The 22,108-nt window shown below is 45.8% G+C and overlaps 1 protein-coding gene across 1 annotated transcript in view; it reads left to right on the top strand.

Annotated features, from left to right (window-relative positions):
- LOC144752426 (uncharacterized) overlaps window positions 1–22,108 on the top strand; it is a 1,170,660-nt gene that overhangs the window by 463,903 nt on the left and 684,649 nt on the right. Inside the window, exons 18-21 of the mRNA XM_078640356.1 lie at window positions 8,987–9,040; window positions 9,180–9,224; window positions 19,137–19,190; window positions 19,655–19,699. Coding sequence (XP_078496482.1) covers window positions 8,987–9,040; window positions 9,180–9,224; window positions 19,137–19,190; window positions 19,655–19,699 — 198 coding nt within the window. The remainder of the gene's footprint in view (window positions 1–8,986; window positions 9,041–9,179; window positions 9,225–19,136; window positions 19,191–19,654; window positions 19,700–22,108) is intronic.

Raw genomic sequence — 22,108 nt, 5'->3', positions numbered from 1 at the left:
CCCTGGCTGTTTTAAAAACCCTCTTTCTCTCTTCACCTGCGGGACGCATTTATCTGCACAGAGGCACTTTGGAGGATTTCTTGGACGCTGACCCTGTGGTATTCCTTGTACCCTTCAGGACCCAGCAGGACGACTCGCCGCACCCGCTCCGCGGGTGCCGCTTCGCTGTCTTGGACACCGGCCACCGGGTGAGTGCGGTCAGCGGGGCTGCGAGCGTGCAGGGGACTCCATTGCCCAGGAGCCCCTGCGAGACCTTTGATTGACATCCGGTCCGCTCTCCCTGCTGCCACGCCCCCTTGTCTTACCTGTCCACTTACTTATTGTCCCTTCACTCCCGCAGCGCGGGACGCAGCCCGGGGCGAAGACCGGGCAAAGAGCGGGCCGTTTGAGGCCGTTCGAGGACTAAGAGGACTGGGCTGGGCCACCCCCCCTTGTTGGTACATTTTACAGTTTTATTGTTGTTTGTATTGTTATTTATTCACTTGTACCCTGTAAAATGTGCTCACGGGGTAGTCGGAGCAAAACCCTCATGGCTGCTAGCAATTGTAATCGAACCTTGGATGATTTCTTGGTCAAGACCAATTTGGCCATTGACGAAGAAATTAGCAAAATGCAGCACAAGGTCTCCCTAGAACTTGATGCTGCAAGAAGGCTGTCAGAACATATTGCCAACACAAAAAAATCATCCTTGGGAAATATCGCATCTGCCCGTACTCCTGATCGTACCATAGCTCCTCGGCCCTTAATAGTAACAACGGCAGCTATTCATCCCGCACCGCCATCAACCCTAATAAATTCCCCCCCCATCCCCACTCCACATTCAGTGCAGCAAAGCAAAGCCCTTGCCCCACTAATTAAAGGCATAGGCACTATTTCTTCTTTCTTTTCTAAAACTAACCTAGTTACCAAATCGGGTAGTGCTAAGAAAGCAGCAACCCTTAAAAAGAAATGTTTAGCGAGGTCCATTTATGCACGAAAGAAAGCCAAAATGGCAAGATCACAGTTTTTTAATCACAGACGTACCATGGGCTCTCTTGGGGCGAAAGTTGATAGCCAGAATATAGCTCCTAGCGGTATGGGGGGGGAACACGTTCCCAGTTCTCCTAGCCTGGTGGAAGATACCATCCTTGTCATCTCTCCGGAGTTGAAAAGTGTGGTTAATCCAGAGTGTCGGGAGAGCTGTCCCGTGAAAGGAAGGGAGGGGGATGAAGAATTCCTCAAGTTAGTTTGGGGTACGCTTAAGCAATTACTATCCCCTTTGGAATTAAGACTCTCCCGCATAGAGAACAATCTGTTGGAAATGGACAGGACAATAGTCACCCTGGCTAGTTTAAGCCTAAAAAGCATGGAAGCTAAGCTTCCATGTGTAACTGACCCTGTTCTCCAACCTAAGGCACCTGTAACCATACCATCTCTCCCACATGTACCTGTAAGTAATCCTGTGACCGAGTTAGTATCAAAACCAACACCTAAGCCCCGCACCATTATTCCCAATCCTGCAGTACCTACCCCTAGTTTAGTTGTCCCTTTATCTCCTCCTTTGCAAAAATCAGCCATTAGACAGAATCTTGTCCCAAGAGTAGTAGCCCACCAACATTCAAGGCCAGAACGTACGAAACATCTACCTCGACAGGCTACCCGCTCTAACTTTCGTGGAGGGTTTATTGACCTTCCCCCTGAAGCAGGGTCCTATGTCATCATTTTAGCTGGTGTTCCTGAATTGGACCCTCATTCCCAGGAGAATGATCTTTCCCTAAAAAACAAGGTCATTCACTGGCTTAATACTAATGCCCAGCTCCCTGGTCAGCATAGAAGTAGTGTCCTAATGGTACGGAGAGTGCCTTGGATAGGCCCCACGCATAAGTCTATAGCGGGTGACTGTGTTGTGGTATCCTTTGCCGACCCTCACTCAGCCCAGCATCTCTGTACATGGCCTTCCCATGGAGCTAATTCCACCATTGTCGTGAGGCCCCTTACTTTTTTCTACCCTCCTAGACATCAACCTATGAAGAACACTCTATGGTCAAATGTTCAGCACCCTAGACAGCCAGCTTATATGGCTGATGGGTACACCCAGCACAATTGGTGGCAGGGGGTACCGATATCAAATAGGTTTGGTTGTCTGGAGGATGTCGACTGACATGGGGGGTCGGTCGACATATCGCCATTAAATAACCTCCCGCTTACTCAGGATACAGGCTCATTTACCACCCCCGTAAAATCTGGTGTAAGTCCAACTTCTTCCAGAAATTTGACGAATTCTCCCTATACTAGGGAGGTAGCTCAACCCACCATTCTAACCTCGTTAAGTTGTGGACCCATTATGTCTGGAAACCTGTATCCACCGCCAGACCCTAGCGTTGTTCCGGCTATGTCTGGGGTTGACGCGCAGGGACTGGCTTCCATCCACCTAGTAAACGGTATGGATAACCCATTGAGAGTGGTATCATGGAACATTGCAGGGCTAAGGGGACGCCTGGATAATGATGATTGGACTAACTTTATCGACCTGTATGATATCATTATCTTCCAGGAAACTTGGTCAACAGTCCCCTTATATAGGGTGGGTTACCTTAATTTCTCAAAACCCGCCACTCCGAGTATTAAGGGTAGGGCCTCAGGTGGATTAACCATCTGGATTAAAAATAATCTGGGCTTTTATGGCAAGGAAACCTTGGTAGAGAGCCTGGACCTTCTGTGTATCACCTTGAGCAAGGTTAATGCCATCGATCTCTTTTTGGTTAATGTTTATGCTTGTGGCTGCCAGGGTGGGAGGAAACAAACTGTCACATCCCACCTTGACCTGGCACTGAAGAACTTCACTGCCGATAAGATCGTTATGGTAGCGGGCGATTTGAATTCCTCCTTTGAGCCTATACTTACTTTGGCTGAGGACGTGGGCGCTGAGGAGGACACAGCTTGGAATATTCCTCCGTTAACTATCTCTAAGGGAGTCAGGGGTACTGAGGCAGCACTTCATTGGCTGGGCCTCTGTTTGGAACGGGGCCTTCGGGCTGTCAATGGGCGCACGCGCTCTGATAGATTAGGGACACATACTTTTGACAATGGCTTAAGCTCCAGCCGTATCGACTACATTTTGATCAATATTGAATTTTGGTCGATTGTGCGCGATATGGTGGTAGAGCCCCGTCCAGAGAGTGACCACAATCCTCTCTCACTCGAGATTTTGGTCACCGGCCTGGGTGAGCAAGCCTGTGGAACTAATTGCCTGACATCTGACGTGGTCCTGTGTGACAATAGACGACGCGTAAAGTGGACCAGAGTGTTGGATGATCCAGCGCTTATTGCCGAGTTAGAGGAGAAGGTCAGGAGCACGAGGAGTAAGATGCCATCACTATCCTCTTTTGGTGCAGTTGACCCAGCCTTTATCAATCTCCATGAGGAGTGTTTTATGAGTTTAAAAAACCTCCTTACTAAGCCCTCTAAAGCCGCCCCCATTAAGGCGCACAAAAAATGGTATGACAAGAGCTGCAGAGTAGCTCATAGCAGCCTAATAGAGGCTGTCAAGGCTAGGAACACCGCAGATATTAGGGTTGCTAGGCAGCGTTATAAACAAACTCTTTGGGTGGCCAAGAGGGATTGGGACGACTCTTACTGGCTCGCTCTTCTTAGGGCCTGTGAGTCCTCCAATCCAACTGAATTTTGGCTGATTGTGAGGAGGGGAAGGGCTTCAGTCGCCCAAACACCCAATAATCACGTGTCAGCGCAATCTTGGGTTAAATTCTTTGCAGCACAATTTAATGACCCAAATATAGCCCTAGATCACACAATAGCAACCATCCCACAGAGTCCTCTATATTTGCCAGGAGATAGACTTATCTTTCTGGAAACTGATGCCTCACAAGCCTTGGAGTCAGTCCAGTCGGGAAAAGCCCCTGGCCTCGATGTCATTCCCGCTGATCTTTTTAAGCTAAATCCTGGTTTATGGGTCCCTTATATCACGCAATTGGCTAATTACATAGCCGCAGGCGCAGAGATCCCAAAATCCTGGAAAGGTGCGGAAATCCTGCCAGTATATAAGAAGGGTGATCGCTCCATCCCAAATAATTATCGGCCAATCAGTCTGATCGATGCACTTCAGAAGATTGTGTCTAGGATGATTTTAGTAAGAATCCAGGAATGGATCGACACCAATAACATACTTTCTACTATGCAGGCAGGATTCAGGTTTGGCATTAGTACTATTGACCAGGTTCTGCGGTTCTCACTTCTTTTCTGGAAAGTGGTCTTGCTGGGTGGTGGCGTAATTTACGCCGCGTTTGTCGACCTTAAGTCTGCTTTTGACTTAGTTCCAAGGAAGAAGCTATGGGAAGCTCTTAGATCAATGGGTCTTCCCTTAGAGCTTTTGAGTTTCGTTCAGCGCTTACACGAGGATAATTTCGCCCAGGTAAGATGGGGCAGCCAGGGCCAGGTAACAGAGTGTTTCCCTGTACAACGTGGGGTGCGACAAGGTTGTGTCTTGGCACCCACCCTGTTCCTCTTGTTTATTAATCAGGTCATCGATTATTTTAACAATATCCAGTCCGATGCACCAATGTTGGGTGGTCGCAAATATCCTATGCTTATATTTGCTGACGACACCCTCCTTCTTTCTAAAACAAGAGGAGGGCTCCAGGTTGCCCTGAATAGATTTTCGGAGTTTTGTAATGCAAACGACCTACAAATAAATGTTGAAAAGACCAAATTTATGGTCTTTTGTAAGAAAACCCCCCCAACCTGTACGGTGTCTCTAAACGGGGTCCAACTTGAGCAGGTCAAAGTTATGACTTATCTTGGTGTGACTCTTGATCAGCATCTTGATTGGAACTCCCAACTGGAGACATCTAAATTAAAATTTAATAGGCTGGCCGGTTGTTTGGTTCTTGAGCAAAAGAACTCGTTTACAAAACGTATCACCCCCGCCCTTAAGATCTATGAGGCAAAAGTCCTTTCCGCAACCCTATATGGAGCCGAAGTCTGGGGTCATAAAGATCTATCAGGTTTGGCTGTGGCACAAAATAGGTTCCTACGGAACCTGGTTGGTCTTCCACAGTCTGCACCTATAAAACCTTTGCTACTAGACCTAGGTTGTAGACCAATTAATGATCTGGCCCAGTATCGTATAGTGTCACTCTGGCGTCGCCTTTGGTCCACTCCCGAGCTTAGTCTCTTTGCCCGGGAACTGGACGAGGTTAAATCACTATGGGGCGCGCAAAAACTACACTGGTTTAGGGAAGTTAGAATCACCCTACATATGATGGGCCTTCCAGAGCTCTGGTCAAATCCAGGGGGGTCCACATTTCCATCCAAATCTGAGTTTAAAGCTCTTTTTTGGGCATGGAAAAAATTTATTTTGGTATCCCAATCCCTGGACACTAATTTAACAGGAATATTTCTGTCGCACAAGGTCACTCCTGCACTAGAGCAGTATTGGGATTTGATACCCAAGGTGTTAGATCGTAAGCTTTATCATCAGTTTCGTACTGGCACCTTGCCAGTCAACTCCTTTACTGCTAAATGGGATTCGAAGTCAGGAAGCAAATGTCCTTGGTGTTTGGACCAGGAAGAAAGCATTGGTCATCTCTTCTTTGGTTGCCCTGTTTATCGTGATCCTAGGAATAAGTGGCTAAAACCCATCTGTGCATCCCTGAATTGTAGTGGTTCTCGTGATGCACTTAGGAAAATGCAAGTAATAAGATCTGAAATAGTGGTGATTTGTGTTGCAAGATTCCTGGGATGGTCTTGGCTGATTCGAATTAAGAAACTGAACGCACCCTTGCATTGATCGTTCCATTTTGATGTATTTTATGTATACTGTCATGCTTGTGCTTTTTTAGTACAAGGGATTGCTAGTGAATTTTATAGTGTATATGATTGTGTATTGTCTTTTATGAATTTTTACCATTCGAAATAAAGACTAATCGAAATCGAAATCGAGTCATAAACTCTGCTTACCCGTAGTGATTGGATTTAGGAGGAACAGATAGTGTCCGTCGTATGAATTCAATTGGAAGGGATATAACCTCACTACAGTTCTAAAATTCCAAATGCTTATTGAGAAGAAATCCCAGGTTTAGCTCAACCAACTTGGCATGTTTTCCAAGGTAGCTGGCAGACAATCCGCACATGGAGGGCATATTATTAAAAATGAAACTGAGTGAAAGTGTACCATTGGAATATGGGATCTTCTCCTATCATTCATTATCTGCTCTTGCTAAGCCATTGTTTTCAAAGTAGGTCCCAACGTTTCAGTATCTAATTAAGCATTGACTTGGGCCCGCATGGTGAGTTGTGCATTAATTCTGATTAGAGCGCAAATGGGTTTTGCCCCCAATTTGGTCTTACACGTAAATTACTGCACGTTATGGTCCAAATTTACAAGCCCCTAGCGCCACAAGCTTCACTCTGTTTGACGCTCTGGTGGTGCTATATGCTGGCCCATAGTTACAAGGCCACACAAAGCCACCTTACTTGGCTTTTCATGGCCTTGTCAATACAGGCCCTTTTCACGCATCACTTTGCGGTGGGCATTCCACTGCAACACCCATTGCTTTTTGACGGTGCCCCAGATGTATAATGGAGCTGTAAATCTGATGCAGCACCAAATAATAACGCCTTTCAAAAGCACATGTTAGGTTGATGCAACAAAGAGAAATACTTTTATTTCTCCTAGTTTTTCGCTCTTTCTGTGTGTGCTGCATTGTGCAGCACACATAGAATGAGCATATCGCTTTAATAATTGTTTATGTGCAGGAAGGTGTCCCTTCTTGCACATAAACAATCATCCCTGCAACGTAGGCACCCTTGCACCATGGCGCAAGGGTGTCTGCGTTAGCACTAGGCAGGTTTTTTAACACAGGCACAAGGGAACACACGGGTGCACTGTATTCTTGTGAATATGGCGCATCCCTGCATTTTTTAAATGGTGCACTGCTGCTGAAAAGTACTTGCTGTGCTTTGCGGCTTCATTTATTGTAAATATGCCCCTCTGTTCATATTCTATTTGTGTGGCCTGCATTGACACATTCAAGAATTCTTTTTTGTGAGAGAATGTTTGTTTCAATGTTCTGGTGAATCCAAAACAAGTACTCAATATGTATATAACTCTAAATATATATTGATGTGCATAAGATTTTCAATATGTTTTTTAATTTGTGAACAAGCTATCTTTTATTATATTATTTTGCAAAATTATTTTGTCTTTGTGATACAGTGATTTGTTTATTTGACTGAATTACTGCAGTCTTCATCAGACTTAGTAAATAAATAAAATTGAAACAACACTGTGGAGAAAAGGGGTCACAAGGATGGAAAATCTGTGGTAACTGGGTGTAGAAGTTTTTTTCGCAGCAGGAAAGGTCAGAATTGGATGGTAAAATCCACACTATGTGGTATTAATACTCCCCCAAATGATAATGGCACACCCAAATTCTCAGAATGAGGCCTTTGACGATAAACAAACTGGTTTTAGAACAGGCTTCTCCGACAGGTAGCTCGTGAGCTTCTGGCAGCTGTCCAGCTACCTGTCAGTAGCTTCCTGTGTGCCTCACCGCCTTCCAAACTGTAGCTTTTTGATAGGTTAAATTAACGTATGTATGGAAAAACTGTGTAGGCCATGACGAAATGTGTATTTTCAGAAATCAAAATGATGTTTGGAGACAAATTGCTTGAATTTACAAAACATGTTTAATGGTGGTTGTTTAGTGATAAATCTTGCCTAGAGACTTATTCCTAATATGATTACTTTTGTGCCAGGTGCACTGAGGCTGTTGCTGGCAGATTATTTATGTGCCAGGTGCACCTCAGCTGTTGCTGGCATCTATTATCTCTGTATAGGCATTCCAAATTGACAAATCCTTTTTTACATAACTCCTGGCACCCTACTGATGCACTGAGGTGATCACTAATGGTAATCTTGGACATGGTGGTCAGTAATGTAATCTTGCCTGATGTGGTCACTATTACAACACTAATAATAATAGTGACTCAGGATGAGTTTTGTTTAACATAAGTAGCTCTTATTACTCAAACGTTTGGAGACCCCTGAGAACATAGAGCACAGAGTGATAATAAATAAGGTTATCTATGGTGACTGGATGTTGTAGAGTAAGTTTCCACACTGATCAGTTTTTTTTCCCATTGTAGCTGTGCAATTCACCCAACATGTGTTTCTAGACCTATGCCCTATATACAAAAGGTTTTCCAAGCGTAAGTAGATACAGTGGATTGGTGTGTCCAAGATCGCAATGCTGATGAGGAACTTGAGGCAGACTGAGCCTGAAAACTCCTGACCTGAGCAGCTTGATCCTTAAATTGGTGTCGACTTATTTCGATTTCAGTGGTGCCCTATAGACCATGTGGTTGCTCAAATGCAGAATGCGGATGCCATTGTATACGAAATATTCAGAACTAGTATTTAACCATGATGATAGGTCCAGACCGTCCAGCACAAAGCAAAGGCTGATACAAAACGCACACTCACACTCAGCACAGCATATTTCACCTACTTCTTCAGACAGTGACTAAGTGAGTTGGTTGAGTGATTAAAGTCTGATAGTGCATTGGATCCTAAAGAGTTATTGGTTCACCAGTAGCTCCTTTCAGAGTGGGTGGATACCCTGTTTCATACTCCGGGGCAGATCCTCGTCTTTTTCTCTTTTGAAATATATTCAATAAACACATTTTTGCCAAAGTGAAGTTGGATTTCAAGGTAGCAGTTTGTTTTCCGTCACAGTGAACTATTTCTTTCAAATGGCATTACAAATGAAAATCATCTTCTGTAAATATGTAATCACACTTTTGGATAGCTGAAGTTTTGCAGGAAACGGTGCAAAGAATTTTAGGCCACTTTCGGAGATGGAAAGGGCTTATAAGTTCATGACTACATTTGGTGTCTTTAGTATTAGTGACCCCAGTAGGTGCATTGTTGATACAGTATCAGGCATTACCATAAGCATGTCTCCAATAACTTTTTCTGTTTGTGCAGGGAGACCCTGGAGAGCCTGGCAATGTAGGAGAACAAGGAATCAATGGTTCACAGGTAACAGAGCAGAACCTCATATCTTTTATATTTTATGGTTTGTAATGAGGGGAAGACTATGCAGATGATCCACTTTCACAGTCATATTTTTTTATCTAGATCACCATCCTTTATTTTAAATATATTTTTTGTCTTCTAGGGGGAGTTGGGCCCTCCAGGTCTGCCAGGCCCCAGAGGCCCACAGGTAGGTTATTGTTGTGTTATAAGTAATGGGCTGTGTATGCTTGCAATTACACTGAAACTTAAGCTTCTCCCTTAATTCCCCAATATGTTTACTCCGACCTTTTCTGTCCCAGGCAGCCTATAAATCTTTAAACTTTGAAAGTGCCAAATGCAGGACTGGCCAAGGCTTAAAGTGCTTTGGCTGACCTCTCCTTGAGCTGTTCGCTTGGTCTATACCATAATTTGTGATGAAGGGCTCTCCAAAGAGCCTTGGTTATCCTCTTCATACCCTGACAAAATGGCTGGCATTTCCATTTGAGCGTGTTGTCATACAAATCTCGAACACACTTAAAAATCACTATCAGACCATTCAGTTTCTATAGGAACATGACAAATTCCTAAGAGAATATTTTGAACATACAACTGAAGAGAAAGAAAGAATGGTGTTTAGAGTGATGCTAATAGCTTAATCTGTTTATTTTCAAGCAGACAGGTTATAAAGAAATTTTGAAAAAACATTAAAATATTTTCTTTATTATGAAGCGAAATCCTTAGACATTTAGTAAGTAGTTTCTATAGAAACTGTAGAAACATGCACTACAAATCTCCGTTTTTTTTAACAAAAATGCCAACTTGAGGACTTTAGAGAACAAACTGGAATACTGTTGGTGTCAGCACTACTTGATATATATAAAGAAGCATTGGCAAAGCCAATAGATCTTGCCTACACAAGAGCTATTGGCTTTGTCGATGTGCTTTATCCATGTTGATCAGCATCACAGCCACGTCATAGCACTTTTATTTCTGGCAGGAAGAGGTGGGAAATGGGGCAAGTAATAAAAGGGGACGTGGTTCGGGAGGATGGGGCAAGCAATGAAGGGGGAGTGGTGTGGAAATATGGGGCAAGCAACATCGCGGGAAGGGACAGGGACGGTTCAAGCAATGACCGGGAGCAGGAGGGCAGGGGGAATGGCACAAGCAATGATAGGGGTGCAGAAAGGGAGACTGGGCAAGCAACAACACGGAAGTGGGGAGGGGGAACAAACAAGCAACGACCGGCTGGGAGAGTGTGGGAAGAATGGGTCAAGCAGTGACTCACAGCGGGACAAGGAGGAGGAGGAGGGGAGATGGCATGCAAACACATGCACTGTTAGTGAGTGCTGAAAGTAGAAGAAAAACGTAGCCTGGCCAGAAACCGAGCAGCGGAAGGACACTCAGAAACAGTGGGAGCAGCACTTGGGTCATCGGCTAGGGGAGGGAAAAAGAAGCAACGAGGAAGTGAAGCCGTCACATGCTGACCAAACAGGAATGAAGAGAAACCAGTGGTAACCAATAGGCAGGCTGTAAGCACCCTTTAAGTTTCAAAATGTCTCGCAAATGGCAGCACATGCACTTTTTCAGCCTAGCATCACCTAACAAAAGGAGCGGACTAGAGATATGCCAGACGCTACCAACAGCGTGGTCCTTAAGGAATAGTCTACAGCAGGGTTGGATCGGGATTAGAAATCGGTCCGGGCACGCTAAAAAAAGGTGCCCCTCATCTTCATATTGCCTTTCCGCAAAACTCAGCTTTGGCGAAGGTTTATAAACACCTGAAAACAAGTGAGGCCACTTCTGCTCAGACCCCCTGCCCCTGCTCAGTATGCACGCATTCATTGGATGGCTCAGCGAGAGAAAGGGAGTGACATCTCTGCCCGTTGATAAAAGGGAGGTAATGGATGCCCATCTGCTTCCAATAAGGCCACTCAAGGTCCCACTGGGCCGCTGGCGACATCTGAACACACCAGACACAGCCCAAATCGGCCCCCAGGCTGCCAGAAAAGCAGCCCACAGCTGGAACATCGATACCGGCCCCTCGGCCATTGCTGGAATGCCCACTTTACCAATCCGACCCTGGGAATAGATTTGCAAAGACAATAAATTTTCTCTATGACTGATGCAGCATTTAGAGAAAGGGTGTAGGTGTTGCAATATTTGCGCAATGAAGAGGACATTTCCTTTCGTATCCTGGGGGGAACTACGTAGAGGAAATAGAAAAATGCTAATGTAATCCCCATAAATTATAACAAAATTAGATACTTTAGTTTGGTATCTCTTAATCAAAAACACTGGTTAGTCCCCATTGAGAATTTGCATACCCACGGCTTCTACTAGATGTGTATAGGGGGCATGAGGGTGTATTGTCTTGTACTGCAACATTATATTCGGAAATAAGCAGATTGACTAGAAGTGTGAAGATTCTTGGAAGATGTATCTTTTATCATGCAGTGTTTTTATATACTCTATGTATTTACTCTCACCACAACAGATGGTCTGATTATTCCACTAAAGTAGTTTGTGTTTATTTGCTTGCTTTGTTGGATGAAGAAGGTGCCTACATACTTTTCTCCCTCCTGCTCCTTTCCCTATTTCCTTCCCACACTTCATGCTGCACATACAGCTAATAGAATCGGTGATGAAATAAGGGCTGGCAAAGGCAATAAATCTTGTCTATGCGAGAGCTATTGGTTGTTTCAATGTGTTTTCTCCATTTTGTATAGCAGCGTATTTTTAGCATGTGTTGCTCTTTTGTTTTTCCATTTTACGTTGAGTCAAGAAACATGCTGTTAGTGAGCAAGAGATGGTTTCAGCTCAGCAACAGTTACAAACAGCAATGGGAGATTTCACATGGCACTCAACAAGGTTGGAGGGAGAAGGTGGGAGCAAAGGGGTTCAAAGCACCAGTGCGAAAGCGACGGGGCAACAAGCAGCAGGGTGGAAAGGGTGAGGCAACAAGAAATCAGTCAGGAGGAACGAGGCAATGGGGCAGGAGGGATAGAGTGGCGTGACAGGGCAACAGTTAATGGTGCGGGAGGGAGGTGGGGTGATGGGCAGAGCAACAAGCAACAGGGCTACAACCAATGGTGCAGGAGGGACAGCGACCACAAGCAACTATGGGAAGAAAATAAAAATGATCTCAGAGCACGAGCAGGGGAAGGAGACTAATGAAGACAATTATCAGTACTTGGTCCATGCTCCAACGAAGAGACAAACACTCAAAGAGAAAGTAAAACAAGCATGCACAGACCAATGAGAAGCAAGGGAATGAGTGACAATGAAGGCAGGAACTAAGTATTGGGCAGGTTCTAAGACCTTTTTGAGGTTTTTTCAAGTAACAAAATATCTTGGAAGCAACAGCACAAGCGCTGTCTGACCAGGTCTAAAAAGGAATGGCGTGTACAAAGTAATCCCCACAAAAGGGAATATAAATATAGTCAAAATCAGTAATTATTCTGACTGCATTGCAAACACGCCCAATATTTCAAAAGCTTTGTTTTAGGTAATTAGAAAGCTCTAAAAACAGCCTGGTGGTGAAATGAACAATGATTTACATTTGAAAAGTAATCAATGTGCACAATTGTTTTGAAGAGAAAATTGATAGTTAGCACACAGATAAATATAAAACACACGATTAGGCTCACCCGGGTCACTAATTACCACCTCTCAGCCTTCCATACCAAATGAAGAGTCGGTCAGACAGTAGAGAATACAAACCAGTAACTGTTTATTTATATACACTTAGAGCGGAGCCCGGTCTGCCCAGTTGCTAGGATTGCTGCAGAGGGGACTGAAATCGACAAGCATAAAGATATATGATGTACATTTCGTAACTGGGCTAGAACACGCCCTCAGTGGAATTTTCCAGGCAGGTGGAGCTAAATAGTGAAATTAAAAAAAACGGTTTCAGTGCTTCTATTGTTTACAAAGTATTTCAATTCAATGGCGTTCCTTCCGGGCCCGCCACTAGACAAGTGGGAGAGGCCTCTATTTAGTGAGAAAGTTATGCGCTAATAGGGACAGTGTACTCATTACAGGAACAAGTCTAACGTGGCAGAAACGAAACTTCAAGTGGGGCATTTCTCGGAATTGAACTAGATCAGTTTCGAACAGCCTAAAATGGCGCCCGTAAAGAAAATGGAGCAGCGAATGCTAACTTACATAGGACAATGCGCAAACATGAACGGTTCTATTCTAACAGACCTTCCTTTTAGCTCTTTCCACTGTCGTGCATACTGTACCGGTATGCACTGTCTCTGTCATACCAGTTGCCCTCTCTGAGTTTTAATTGCGGTCGGCACGCCGGATCCTGCGGATCCATCAGACCCTAGCTTCAGTTCCACTTCTTCCGAAGTCATGGCCTATTCTTTTCACACCAACATATCTAGTATATGTTTTCTTTCTCCCACCCGGTATACATCCGGGGGTTTTCATGCTGTTCTTGGACGGCTTGTGGTGCCTTTGCCTCCCCATGTTTTACGCTCTTATCTGAGCTTCATGGTCTGGTGTGGCTGTGCTGGCTTGCGGTCCCCACCGTGTTTCGTCACCTTGTTGACGGCTACATTCCCTCGTGAACGTAATAGGGTACAGTCGCAGACCCACCTCCTCTATGGGTATGGCGTTGGTATCTATTCTAAGTTAAGGAATCTGCGGCTAGATGTCGCTATCAGATGAATAAGTTACTTACCTTCAGTAACGATGTATCTGGTAGAGACACAGTCTAGTCGCAGATTCCTTAATGCCTGCCCGTTTTGCGAGGACCTTTTCAGGTTGGTTTTCTACACGGGAAACACCCATTACATCGATGTAAATACATCGCGGTGCTATCGCACCGCGACTTTTACATCGCATTGTCGTTGGCATCGCAGACTTTTAGTACGCATGCTACAACGGCGCCATGGCATTAACATCGCATGCAATTACAACGCTTGCGATGTTAACATGCCATTACAACGCAAGACTTTCATAAAAACAGAACTTTTAAGGATGCAAACGGAAACGGACTAACATTTATGTTACAGGCTAATAAATATTACATATACGGAAACGGACTAACATTTGTGTTACAAGCTAATAAATATTACATATACAAAACGAGTGACACAGAACGGAAAAGGGGTGACACAAAACTTTTCAATTAGAATAATTTACAATTATACTAAACGGAAACAGTAAATATTATATAGACAAAACGGAAAAGGGGTGACACAAAACTTTTAAAAAAAGGAGAATAGAAGCAAATGGCCTTTTACTAAAAACGGGCTACATCGATGACAGTGAGAGGATGTGGCCTGACAGATAGCTCTGCCGACTTTGGTGTTGTCAACCATGGTTCGAGCCTCCTATCAAATCGCCAAAAGTAAAAGTGCAGCGCTACAGTACATTTTTATTACTGGTGCAGCGCTACATTACATTTTATTACTGTATGGATGGATGCATGGATGGGTGTATGGGTGGATGGATGCATGTATAGGTGGATGGATGAATGGATGGCTGTATGGATGCATGGATGGGTGTATGGGTGGATGGATGCATGTATAGGTGGATGGATGAATGGATGGCTGTATGGATGGATGCATGGATGGGTGTATGGGTGGGTGGATGCTGTGTGGTGGGTGGATGGATGCATGGATAGGTGCTGGATGGATGCATGGATGCGGAAAAGCCACGCAGCGCTAGATATGTTATAATGGCGCAGATGTCAGATTTAATGAATGGGTGGCGGATGGCAGGGTGGATGGATGCATGAATGAAGGCAGGGTGGAAGGATGTGTGTGTGGTGAGTGGGTGGATGGATGGATGAATGGACGGCGGACGGATGAATGGATGGCTGTATGGATGGATGCATGGATGGGTGGATGAATGGATGGCGCATGGATGAATGGATGGCGGATAGATGAATGGATGGCTGTATGGATGGATGAATGGATGGCGGGCTGCATGTCTCATTGTGTTGGATAATGGCATGGAAGGGGAGTGGAGGCCTCTATGTCGCCATGGGTTCAGGCAGTATTAAAAAATCGCGCAAACATGATATCATGTTGATTAGTTGAAGATGAGTAGGAATAAGACAGGGCTTGAGGTATTCAGAATGAGGCACATGAACACCTTTGCCCTTCCTTCTACAGGCTGCAAGTATTCCACGCACATTCCAATATTTCCTTCTTCACTGCAGCCTCGATGCCTTTACCCCCCCTTTACCCACCGCAACAAATCTTGCTGTTTGGAATCGCTTTGAATTATAACCGTATTCATATTGCGCTTGCTACCCCTTACCCGGAATACATTAGGAGTTCAGTGCTCTCTCAATCTCCCCGCAGCTTTCTTTACACTGTCCACTCAGTGCCTTCCTTGAATGGTCATTCTTCCTGCACTTTCTTCCTTATGATCCGCACCAACCACTTAGGCCATCTCCACCACTTGTCTCCTGCTTACCGCCAAGCAGCAGCCCAGCCGTCCCTCAGTTCTCTCACCACCACTTCCTTACACTGCATTTCATCATCAATAACAATGCCTTGTTCTGTTCCTTCCTAGAGGATTGCTCTAAGTGCAGATTACCCTTATTTTGATATTTGTTGAGCGTAACGTTCACTCTGATCAAGTTTCTTGGCGCTGTAGAATGAAGGTCCTTGGAGAATACCTTTGTAGACGTTAGGCCTCTCCAGGAATGAGGGCTGCGTCTCAGAAAAGATGAAATGCCATCTCCAGCGGTGACACTGGTATCTCCCACTGCAGTAAATAGAATCTCCAGGAATACAGGCCTCGCCAGGCTAAAGATTAAATATAGTGTCAGCAAATAAAGGATTTGCGTGCCAAAAGATTAAAAAGCGTTTGTCGGCATAAATGATTCACACCGCTTTAGAATAAATAGTAAACGGCTCACCTTCCTAAACATTAAATATAATGTACGCAAATAAAGGGCTCTCCTTACTACAGATTACAGGGAGTCTCTCGCAATAAATAATTCACATCCCATTGGAATAAATAGTCGGCAAGAATAAAGTCTCTGTCTCCCAACGGGTTAGCTTCAGACCCAGGCAGTATCTTCCAGTACATCACACAGGATGTGCATCTGTAATATCCCGCGCTTCAGTATTTATGGCAGCAGCTAGGATACACACCCCTCAAAAACAGAAATAAAAATAGAAGATTTTGTGTTGGGGGAACGGGTGGGGGGGGCAGGGGTAGGGGCGGGTTCAGGCGGCAAATAACAAAAACCGCGTTGTTTTCCACTACGATGTAATGTTCTGCGGGGTGAGGTTCGGGCCAATAGGAATGAATGTAATCGCGTTGCCAAGGTCAGCGATGTGTTGACTCACGATGTAATGGTCGGGCCGATGTGATAGACGCGATGTAAATGCACGCGATAGTGTGGCCGCGATGTAGCGTCATACATCCTTCTACACTCGCCTCCCTCCGGGTGGCTTGACCCTTCTACAGGGGTGACATTTTCACTTCATTCCAACACAAAATGTTCATTCTGTTTTCATTGCTCTACTCTGCTCATTCTCGTGATTTGGCGGTATATCATGTGTCCTTTCCAACCCTGTGCCTGGATTGTACAGTGTGGGATCTATTCATGTTTAATCCCCCCCCAGTTCTCCCCTTCTCCGTCGCCTTGGGATCTCTTACCACCCCTTGCGATCCATTGGTTCAAGTCTATGGGCTCTGCCCTTTTCTATCGGTCTCTTATTGGGGTTACGACATCTCTTTCTGGAGACTTCTTGTGGTGAATTGTCCTTGCTCCTATGTTCTGGACTTGTTGTTCTTCACGGTTATACACTATAATTGCAGACTTTGTCGTCTGCCATGCTGTTTTTTCACATCTTCATCTGCCTCCACAGGTGGTTTGGCCTTCGCTTTTGTGGGGTTGCTTCTCAGAGCGGTGCTCTGCTCTTCCCTTTTACTGGTTTTCAAGATACAGTGCCTGACACTGTCCTTTTTGGTTCTATTTTTCTTCATTTTTGCACACTGTTCCCATATTCTCACAGATTTTGGTGGTGGCTCTGTGTTGTGGCGCGGAAAAGTTTCTCCAACGAAAACTGACGTCAGCGCACCAGGAGAGGCATATATGGCTCCTCTGACGTCACGTCCATGGACGACGTCAGGGCGGAGTCGTGCAGTGCCGTACCGGCGCGCAGAGGTGCTGCTGCGGAACGTTTTACGGATCCAGTCTAACGCCTGGGATTATTCTAAGTTAAGGAATCTGCGGCTAGACTGTGTCTCTAACAGATACATCATTACCGAAGGTAAGTAATTCGTTTGTTAGAGCATCTCCGCTGTCCTTCCTTTCGATGATTCTGATTGCAGGTGTTAGAGCATATCTGCTGTCACTCCTCTTGATCTTGTGATTGCAGGTGTTAGCGCGTCTCTGCAGTCCTTCCTCTTGATCTTGTGATTGCAGGTGTTAGCACGTCTCTGCTGTCCTTCCTCTTGATCTTGTGATTGCAGGTGTTAGCGCGTCTCTGCTGTCCTTCCTCTTGATCTTGTGATTGCAGGTGTTAGCGCGTCTCTGCTGTCCTTCCTCTTGATCTTGTGATTGCAGGTGTTAGCACGTCTCTGCTGTCCTTCCTCTTGATCTTGTGATTGCAGGTGTTAGCGCGTCTCTGCCGTCCTTCCTCTCGATCTTGTGATTGCAGGTGTTAGCGCGTCTCTGCTGTCCTTCCTCTTAATCATGTGATTGCTGGTATTAGTGCATATCTGCTGTCACTCCTCTTGTGATTGCAGGTGTTACTGCGTCTCTGCTTGCCTTCCACTCAATCATGTGATTGCAGGTGTTAGTGCATCTCTGCTGTCCTTCCGCTTGATCTTGTGATTGCAGGTGTTAGCGCGTCTCTGCTGTCCTTCCTCTCGATCTTGTGATTGCAGGTGTTAGCACGTCTCTGCTGTCCTTCCTCTCAATCTTGTGATTGCTGGTGTTAGTGCATATCTGCTGTCACTCCTCTTGATCTTGTGATTACAGGTGTTAGCGCGTCTCTGCTGTCACTCCTCTTGATCGTTTGAATGCAGGTGTTAGCACGTCTCTGCTGTCCTTCCTCTAAATCATGTGATTACTGGTGTTAGTGCATAACTGCTGTCACTCCTCTTGATCTTGTGATTGCAGGTGTTAGCGCGTCTCTGCTGTCACTCCTCTTGATCTTGTGATTGCAGGTGTTAGTGCGTCTTTGGTGTCCCTCCTCTCAATCGTCTGATTCAGGTGTTAGTGTGTCTCTACTGTCACTCCTCGTGCTAGTGTTTGATTTCGTTCAATAAGAGGCCATCCTCCAGATTATTTGTTACAGCGCAGGTATTAGCACAACTCATACTCTCCTTACGCTTAATAGTGTCACTTCATGCCCTATGAATAACAGATCTCATCGACTGATATTTATTCCGGGTCCTTGTTTGCTCACTCCGTTTCTCCAGTCAGAGCTCCATCTGCGTTGGCTTTGCTGTGGTGGGACAGTCAAGCCTGATCTGCCATGCCACCTGCCCTCTGAACTGGCTTACAAGTAGGCTGGTTTCAGAATGTTTGGGTCATATCAATTAAGTGCATTTTGGGTCCTGTGGTAGAGTGAGCTATCGGATCCACAGCTACGTTTGTCAAGTTTAGGGCCTGACACTGAGGAAGACAATGAAATGATGAGTGGAAGGTTTAAATTAAAGCAGCATGTATATGCAAACAAGCCTTGACCATCTCCATCAGCATCAGACCAGCCAGAGGTGATTCAAGCTGATAGATATGTGCATCTCTTTTTCCAAAGCTTGCTGATAGTTCCTTGGACAGATCGTTTGATACTGGAGCAGTAGTTCTGGGACTTGAGGTCTGCTCTCCTTTTGACAATTGCATTATATATCAGACAGTTTAGAAGGTAAAAATGTAGAAATCCAGTCAATTTCTTTACAAGCTTGTGTCTGCTGCCATGAAATGGTGGGGGCCCTTTACGAATCCCATGCACTGCTTTTGCCAAGACAACTGGACTGGAGAAAGGAGAGCAGCAGTCTAACACCCACACCTCTTACACTAGCAAATTATGCTGTAGTTCTGCAATGGCTTGTCACTCATCTACATGTCTGCTTTGAGGTGCTGATGTCTCTGGTTATATGTGATAAATAGCCTATTGTTCTTCCTCCACAGGGCCCTCAGGGAGTAGAAGGGCTGCGCGGACACCCTGGGCCGAGGGGAATACAGGTAATCCTCCATACCAATGCCTTTCATATAGTATAAGTATTTCCTGTGTTTTTTCCTCTATCATTATTTTTCCTCTATTCTCTTCACTTTTACCAGTTTGCCTTCACCCATCGATCTTCTTTTGCCCTTCTGTTTCATTCTCTTCTATGTTGTTCTTTTCAAACTTTCCCCCTCCTTTCACTGTGGTCATCCGTCTCGTTGTGCACAAAGGCTTCTTACTTGTTTCTATTTTTTTGTTGGCTTCTTTTTTCTGTTTTTCATCTAGACTCTTGTTTCTTTCACTAACCTCCTTTCTCTCTAAGTAAAAAAATGTCTCTGGCACATTACCACACTGTCTTGTCCCGTGAATTGTTGTCTCTTGCTATTCTATTTTAAATGTTCTCATCACTGCATAATTTTTACGTCTTTACATTTCATCTAGAATGTTTAGAGTAAGATGATTTGTTTTTTGTGTTCTCTTGTAGGGTTGCTGGGGTATTGAAGGCCCACCTGGACCCAAAGGAGACACTGTAAGATTCCTAAATCATTTAATTTTGGAGAATGTTACCAACATCATTTGATGGGTATTCTTATCAATCAATCGGGTATCCCTCATTTTCTTGCAGGGAGCCCTCATCCTCTTTCATTCAACACTCTTTTTGATCACTTCTCTTCTGTCACCCCCTTCCCCTCCCGAGCACGCCTGTGTCAAGTTTCCCTATTTCTCTTAGAGATCCATCACCTCTCTGACAAGACTCTTTTCCTCTGAGGCGGGTCTAACATACCACTATGTGAATTTCTCTCCCTTTTGTGCATCCCTCTCCCTTTGTCAAGTGGTTCTCTTCCTCTGTTGGTCATCTCTGTGTGTCCACCATTTCTATCTCTTGAGTTTTCCTCACTATGTTTGGTGTATAACACATATTCACACTGTAGTATTATGAAAAATAACCTACAATCCAGAGTCTCCATGTACGATGCCTCTCAGGCGCCGCTTCCAGTAGGGTCTCAGGAACAACGTCCGCTGACAGGTATAGCTTGTCAGGTAATTCCCTTGGTTCCAGTGATGTCGAGCCATCAAGGGACACCGCCCGCCCCCGCTGACCCCAAGTGCATAGTGGAATCCTTGCCCATAGTGATTCTCTGCTCCTCCTGCTGAGCCATATCAGGATTTTCTGCTGATTGTTTGAGTTGCTGAGTCCGTATTCTGGGGCGGGTGCCCCCAAATGCTCCTCTGGCCTCGCTGTTCACGGGAGGAGCGCATCCCCTGGGTTTCCAGCCCTTCCCACACCTCCTCCGGGGCCTCGAAGAAGTGTGCCTTGCCTTATGCTAGTACCTTCAGTTTGGCTGAATACAGTAACATGTATTGCAATTGTGAGTCCCACAACTGTTACCAGACTCCTAGGAAGGTTTTACGTTGTTCCTGTGACTGTTGGTGTAGTCCGGGTATATGGTAATCTTGCTATTTTCGGAGCTAAGGTTCTGCCTCTCCTTCGCTGCTTGCAGGATACAGTCCCTGTTGCGATAATATATTTAGTCTTTTTGCTATGATAGGCTGTGGCTGTGCGCCCTGGGGTGGTTGGGGTACCAGGGTCCTGTGTACTTTCTCCATAGCAAAAAGTTCCAACAGTCCCCGTGGGTGTAAGTGAGGGCATATCCACTGTTCCAGAAACTGTTCTGCAGATCCTTCTTCCATGCCCTCCGGGAACCCCAAGACCCGAATATTGCTGATTGGAGTGTGTCCTTCAGCGTCTTCAGCCTGGTGTTCAGGGCTCTTGTGGCCGTGGTCATCTGGCCCACCTGCTGCTTAAGCGACACGATCTCACCTTTCAGCTCTACAATGTCGCCCTTGGCCATGGGCACCCTGTCTGCCACCTTGCATAGATCTGCCCTCAGTAGGTTCACATCAATCGACACTGTCTTGATTTGATGTTCCAGTGCCTTTCTAGAACCCTGTATGACCGCCAGTAGCACGGCATGGGAGGGTTTTTCCCTCTCACCATCCTCGCCTCCATTTGTCTTGTTATGCGCTGTGGCGGGTGGCGTGGCGTGGTGTTCTGTGTGATCATGTTGGCCCCGTGGAGCGTGCTGCATGAGCGAATATTCCGCTACCTCAATAATACCAGTTGGCCCCTACTCCAGTTTACCATACATCACAGGGCATGTGCTGCAACCCCCTAATCATCCCCCCTCTCTGTCCATCAGATTTGCAGGTAGGCGGTCCCCTTCCCAGTCCTCCAACTGATGCTGTCCCGCAGACCAAAGTGTAGTTGCTGTTGGATTCACCTAGGCCCCCAGGACGTCCCAGCACACTGGAGCCAGGCCCGACCACACCCGTGTCAGCCACCAGCTGTCAGGAGGACCACATCCCGGGGCTCCCAAACATGTACCCCTGGGCACCACACAATGTGTATTTCGTGTTCCACTCACCACAACCCCAGTTGTTGGCCAGGGCAGAGTTCCATTCATCTCGTGGGGCCCGGCACTCTCATTGGGCTGATTCAGGCACCACTCCTTTTCTGGGCTAGTCAGCCGGCTCCAGGGGCCACGGGCAACCCTGCGATGGCAGTCCGCCTCCTCAGATACCTCCAGTGAGGTCCCCATCCGGAGTTCAGTCAATCCACCCAGGACCATGTAGACTCCGACAAGGCAGCCTTCTGGCTACAACTGTGCGGCACCAGCCATCTGCTGTCACCCCATAGGGGAACAGAAAGTTCAGTATCAGCAAACGGAGGAGCCTGATGCCAAGCCCCACTCCGCAGCCAGAGATCCTCATCTCCAGAGCCACCACTTTGCTCAGACCGCACCCATGGGCCGCACCTCAGGAGCATTGCAGGATCCCCGACCTCTGCTCAATGCATTTGTCCCAGTCATCGTCCCACCTGGGACCGATGCTGTTCACTCATCTATTCGGGAGACCAGTCCTGTGATGCCTCCCTGCA

Source organism: Lissotriton helveticus, chromosome 5_1, assembly GCF_964261635.1.
Source record: "Lissotriton helveticus chromosome 5_1, aLisHel1.1, whole genome shotgun sequence".
In the NCBI taxonomy this organism is placed as follows: domain Eukaryota; kingdom Metazoa; phylum Chordata; class Amphibia; order Caudata; family Salamandridae; genus Lissotriton; species Lissotriton helveticus.
Note: the sequence above shows the minus strand (reverse complement) of the source record. Positions and strands in the feature narration are given on the sequence as shown.